Source organism: Cololabis saira, chromosome 3, assembly GCF_033807715.1.
Source record: "Cololabis saira isolate AMF1-May2022 chromosome 3, fColSai1.1, whole genome shotgun sequence".
Taxonomy (NCBI): domain Eukaryota; kingdom Metazoa; phylum Chordata; class Actinopteri; order Beloniformes; family Belonidae; genus Cololabis; species Cololabis saira.
Window position 1 is genome coordinate 45,335,643 of NC_084589.1, and position 6,568 is coordinate 45,342,210.

Consider the following 6,568-nt stretch of genomic DNA (forward strand, 5'->3'; position numbering starts at 1 on the left):
AATGTTCAAAGCAAGGAATAATCTACTACCAAAAAATATCAGAGGAATGTTCACTGAGAGAGAAAGGGGCTATAATCTAAGGGGAGAACTACATTTTAGAAAACATAAAGTATGAACAACAATGTGCAGCATGTGCATATGGAACTGTGGAGACTCTGTGGAACAGTTTGGAGCTGGAAATTAAAAAGTACTAAGATAAATCTGTTTAAAAAGAAATACAAAAAAATTAGAGGTATATGGAAGAGGAAATGGGGTAACGAGTGTGAGAAACAAATAAAATAGGGAAAAATGGTATATTATACTTGCTTAAGATATGTTTAGATATTTATGTGGATATTTATGTAGTATATATTATATGTTGAGAGGGATAGTTATAATTATGTAATATATGTTATATATTTATTAGGTTTGTAGCATATATATATTTATAGGGATATTTATGTAGTTATATAGTGTATATTTATATAGATTTATAAAATATTTGTATTTTCTATATATTGATATAATATTCATGTAATATTTATATTTTCTATATACTTATATGGATAATTATGTGGTAATAGGCATGTTTTACATAGTATTTATATAGACTATATTTATATGGATATTGTGTAGATATAATAATAGCAATAATGTAAATTCATAGAGTTATAAAGGGGTAGGAACTAGGAAAAAGTGTAGACTTCTTCTACTCCTTTTTTCCAACATATGTGAATATGAAGATGTTACTGTTTATTTTTTACATGTTCGAAATAAAAATGGATTCATTAATTCATTAATTCATTAATAAAGTGTGAAATATCAGTCTGGTCCAGAGTGTGAATGGAGCATGAAAGGCAGCACCAAGTAAACAGAACAACAAGTTAGTTCGGGATGTTTCCGAATCCCACATCAGCAGCTGCTTGAGCTGGGGAGTTTCCCATTTAGTTGGTTTGCTTCATCACCACGGCTTTTAACTGGAAACAAAGGGATCTTGTAGGAGTCATACTCATGTGTTCATTCATTCAACTTTCCAGGGTTACGTACCGACTCTGTGGAGTCTGATTTCAGGTTTCCAGGCGAGGTCCAACAGTCTGCGCTGACGGTCGAGCTCTTCTTCATACTCCAAGATGCTTTTTTCAAACACTGACAATATTTCTACAGCAGCTGCTGTTAGTCGCTGACCGATAAACTCTCTCAGATGATTCACCTTAGACATTGTTGAAGAGGAAAAAGAAAGGAAACAACAGAACCGTCCTCTCCTTCTTCTTCTCTAGGTTTAATGGCGGATCACAACCAACGTTATTAGGTTCTACCGCCACCTGCTGTTCCGGAGTGTGTAACATCAGGATCATTATTACACCAGGTTACAGTCTAACTTAAAGGGGGGAAAAAAGGAAATACCTAAATAAAATAAGATAACCACATTTAAATCTTATTATCTATCCCTGCATCTTTAAGAAAGACAAGGATTTCCTTATAACAATCCCTCATCACCTCACTCCTCCCTAATAACCTACTAAACTCCATTCCCGTCCCAGCTCGTACATCCTGTCTCTTAAAGCGTTCCTTTCTACCTCATACTTGCCACATTTAGGAATCACATGCTCTACATTCTCTGTGACATCACACTCATCACATTTATCAGACACGGACTTTGACATTAAATATAGAATAGTTCCTTCTCGCAGTTACAGTAAGTATTTCATTTACCAGCGAAAGTAATTAGAACAAAATGCATACAACATTCTTTTCATCACTGGTTTACTACGACTTCTGTCATTTAGCAGACGCTTTTATCCAAAGTGATTTACATCTGAGAAAACAACACAAGCAAGAAAGTTTAGAAAGAGTTTTATTTTTTCCGACACAATGAGAGCTGACACAATTTATATGATAAGCTTCTGATTGTTAATATCAATATATAAAATACATATATTTTTTAATCCATGTGTTCTTTATTATTTGTCATAAAACATTTATGTTGTTAAGAAACTTTTATTGCAATTGGCTTCAAAATAATACACATGGTAAGTCTTTGAGACATTAAAACATTTAAATATCAAACTATCAAACTATCAAACTGATTTTGGTGTGAAATATATAGATATACAAGACTCATTTAAAGCTGCAGTTTCCAACATTTAACCACTAGAGGGAATAAAGATCCCAAACTAACCCCCAAACTCAGAATGACGGTTCATTCATGCATGAATCACCCACAGGTTTTCTGCAGGGGTTTGAAGCCTCTTTTTCCTCGTATTGTGGCAGGTTGGAATTATATAAAGCAAGTTTAATGCGTAATTAGTGGCGTGGCCTTTTGATTGGCATTAATTTGTCCAACCTGTAAATAAATACTTTTTCTACGATCTTAGAAAATGTTGGGAGTAAAGAATCAGGCCTGTAATTAGTGAATTGGTGTCTGTCTCCAGTTCTGTACAGTGGGATGACTTTTGCAGTCTTCATTTTTTTTTTTGGAAATGTCCCAGTTCTGAGTGACTGATTACAGCTGTATGTCAGTTAACAATCCATCAATAACCTTTTTGACTATTGTCATATCACCACAGTCAGTTGACACCTTGTTTTTACATTTACTTACAATATCTATGATTTCTCTCTCCTCCACAGCTGTGAGAAACATTGAATCTGGATTTCTACTTATTAATGTTTCCTTCCATCCATCAGCTGATCCAGGATCACACATTTTTCTGCCAGCTTTGGTCCAACACTCACAAAATACCTGTTAAAATTATTAACCACCTCATTCATATCATTAATGACTTCGTTACTGGTTAAATATTGTGGATAATTAGTCTGTCTTGAACTTTTACGTTATTTTTAGTCCTTATTCATGAAGGAATTCATGTCTCTCTCCATGAAGGCAAGTGGTCTCAGCTCTGAAACAGCAAAGTCCTCCCTCCATCATCATCATATTATTATTATTGTAATTATTATTACAAAAGTGCATCTCCACTCGTTGAGTTTTCACTTTGAAAGAGATGGAAAATGGACTGGTACCAAAAGCCAGGCTTGTAGCACAAGGTTTTGAGAACCTGCAAGTTTCTGCTACAGAAGGAATCTCCAACCTGTGCTTCAGTCTCTGAGGCTCCTTGTGGCAGGAAGTTATCAAAAACAATGGACACTGCATTTGATGGACATAAAATCTGCCTTCTTTCATGGACTAGAAATGTGGAGAGACATTTTTTATTATTATCATTAAAGTAGATTGTTCACTCTTGGGTTTATGTTGAGCTTTTATAACTCACCACCAGGGGGCACTGCTGCTCTTTCTACATATGGAGAGTGTAATATTCCAGAATTATAAACAATATAATAAGTCATCCATCTAAAATGAAAACTTAATTACATTTTTATGATTATTTCTGACTAAATATGAGTTGAGGTAAAAAGACATTTACTCCTAAACGGATGTCTGATATAAAAGGGTTAAATCCAAAGTCTGTCCTCTTCCTGGAATCTGATCCCGATGATCCTCCCTCTTCTTCCTGCTCTCTGTTGTGGAATTTATCAAACCAGTTCAGAAGTCCGCTTTGTGGTTTTTATGAGGTTTTATTGAGCCGGCGGTGAGCACGTCTGCACAGACCAGAGGTCTGGTAGAAATGCTGACCTCGAGTGAGGTTGTAATCAGATTCTTATACAACAAGGAGTTTAACAAATGCAGGAATACACGAATCAGGCAAGAGACGAAAAGTAATTTACAGTCGGATGTGAATCGGGCCAAATGTCATTATCAGACATTTGGCATGACTGACACAGACCTCCAAATCACCCCATGGGGTGCTCTCTTGATTCCTGTCTGTTTGAACCAACTTCCAGGTGTCGGGATCTGCCCGGGGGGTAGGAAGTTGAGTAGCAAGTTGGAGCTTCCTCAAAAGGTCTTGAGTCCAGTTCAAAGCCCTGCAGGAGGTAGGACTGGGGCGACCTCCCCCTGCAGGGGGCCAAGCTGTCAAAATTCTTCATCATCTCCAACCTGCAGATCTGCAGCTTCAACACGGATCTCAACATCAGCTTTAGAAGAAATCATGTGTCAGATGAGTTGTAAATTTAGTACAACTTGATTTTATACATGTGATTCAATAATATTGTTAATTTCATATTTCAATAATATGAAAAACGTACACAAATATGTTGTAACATATAGTTACAATAACAGCATGGATCATTTGAATTACATTGTTTTGACTTAGTTTGTCCCATGAATTATCACGATAATCTGATGTATGTGCAGCTCAGATTTTAAAATGCATAAAGCCTTTTACAGTTTTCAGAGAACTATGTATAACATCACAATATATAACCTCTGAACGGAGTAGATGGAGAGAGTTTAATAACATGGAGCAGCAGATTAACTTTACAAAGAGAATGTGAGTGAAGAAGAAACGGATGGGAAAAAGGACGTGTGAGAAAGGCTTTGTAGATGAACAAAATAAACTGTCACGTTTAAAGAAAAATCAGCACATACTAACAGCTCTTTATTTGCACCGTGGAGACAGCAAGTTACCAACAGCAACAAATAATACAATTTTAAGAAGGAACAGGGATTCAAACAAACTCAATGCAGAATAAAAAAAAAAAAGTACACAGCCACATCGTTCCCTCTGCGTCAAGTTGACGGAGAAGCATAAATCCGGGTTGAACCTGCAACCCTTGTGGGGAGGGGATTAGGCTCATCAGCCGCAGGAGGTGGTGGTTGGACTTCTGCGGGTTCTTCTTCTGTGGGTCAGACAGGAGTGGACAGCTGCCCCCGGAGGACGACAACATGAAATTCATTTGTCACGAGTCACCAGACTTCTCCTCCGGGTGATTTTTCATGTGTCTCAGCAAATCAATTCTGCGGCTAAAACCTTTGTTGCACGTCTTGCACAAATATAGATTATCGCCCGTGTGCGTGGTTATGTGCCGTTTAAGGGCTGATGATTCAGTAAAGGTTTTTCCGCACGTGTTGCACTGGTACGGCCTTTCGCCGGTGTGGGTCCTCGAATGAACCACCAGGGTGGAACGTAGCCTGTAACTTTTTCCACATGTTTTGCAGATGTAGGGCTTCTCGCCTGTGTGCGTGTATATGTGATTTTTAAGAAGTGATGCGTGTCCAAACGATTTTCCGCAGGTGTTGCACAGGTATGGCTTTTCGCCAGTGTGGGTCCTCGAGTGACCCACCAGGTGGGAACGTTGCCTGTAACTTTTTCCACATGTTTTGCAGATGTAGGGATTCTCGCCCGTGTGCGTGTATATGTGCCGTTTAAGATTTGATAATGTAGTAAAGGTTTTGTCGCAGGTGTTGCACAGGTACGGCCTTTCGCCAGTGTGTATCTTCATGTGATCCATTAAATTACAACTTTTACTGAAATCTTCCCTGCAAGTGCTGAAAGAAAACGCCTTCTTCCCCGTGTGGGTCCTGTCCAGATTTGATTTACAGTTGCTGTCTGACGGGACAGCAGCATCTTCGTGGTCACCGTGTCGTCTCATTGGCTCCGGATCTGCAGTTTTACTGGAGTCTGAGCGTAAACTTTCAGTCCCTTCCTCATCTTTGTTTTGAGCTTCAGGAGAAGTGTGCAACAGCAGCTGGCCACAGTTTGGTCCTGGTTCACCATTTTCAACTTTCACATCAGCGACATTGACCAATGAGACATCCACCTCTACGTCCTTGCGTTTCATCTCCTGACCGCTGGAGTCTTCCTCCAGTTCTGTAGTCTGTGGATGCCCTGGTTCCCCCTGGTCCGGGCTGCAGCTCCTCTCCAGGTTATCCAGGTGCTGGTCACTGAAAACCCCATCCTCCTCCACCTTACAAACATTTTCTTGTGGGAGTTCTGGAATTACAAAAAGGGACAAAAAGATAGGATTTTAACAAGTCAAAAGTGCTTCCCAGTGTTGATTGTTTGGTTGTATTTGTGAGGTTTAAACTTTGTCCTGAACCTTCGGTCTTCCCCTTCATCTATGTTGTATATATTTGAAAACAAGTGCATTACTCTGTGTGACCATTAGGCGGCACTGTGACTGTACTCTTGTGTTACTGCGTTGGTATCGAGACAGTTGAAGAATAAAGTTGTTGTTCTAGAAATGGCTTCTTCCGTGTCATATATAACGATCTAAATACAAGTACTGCATATGAACACCTATATGAACATCCTCCAACCGTCGTGTTTTTTGCCAGTGTCATCTCACATCTTACAAGTTCTAGTTCTAAGGTATAGAGTGTATAACAAAATAAATGTTGACCGGTTTGAGATGCAGGTTGATGACATCCTATGGGATGATGGATACACCCATGATGATGTTGAACAAGCATATCAGTCATTTTTCAAGTCTTTCAACTCTGTATTCAACAGGTGCTTTCCTCTTGTCAGCAAAAAAGCAAACCAGGTCTCTGCATTTAGAAAACCCTGGTTTACACCAGATCTCCACAAGTCTTTGAAAGCTAAGAATAGATTGTATAAGAAATTCATCAGTAATCCATCCCCAATTAATAAAGCAAATTATAAGACATTTCGTAACAATTATAATCATCTTGTTAGAATTGCCAAGAAAAAGTACTTTTCCGACAAATTCAATGAGGCTTCTAATAACATAA

General features: G+C 38.4%; 1 protein-coding gene across 1 annotated transcript; it reads right to left on the reverse strand.

Moving 5' to 3' along the window:
- Window positions 1-4,200: 4,200 nt before the first annotated feature.
- Window positions 4,201-5,802, reverse strand: LOC133440379 (histone-lysine N-methyltransferase PRDM9-like). Its single transcript, XM_061717625.1, has one exon. The coding sequence runs from the start codon at window positions 5,653-5,655 to the stop codon at window positions 4,774-4,776; it is 882 nt and encodes a 293-aa protein (XP_061573609.1). The 5' UTR covers window positions 5,656-5,802; the 3' UTR covers window positions 4,201-4,773.
- Window positions 5,803-6,568: the final 766 nt, after the last annotated feature.

Excerpts from the sequence above, each read along its gene's own strand:
- LOC133440379 (XM_061717625.1), bottom strand. The coding sequence starts at position 5,655 with ATGAAACGCAAGGACGTAGAGGTGGATGTCTCATTGGTCAATGTCGCT.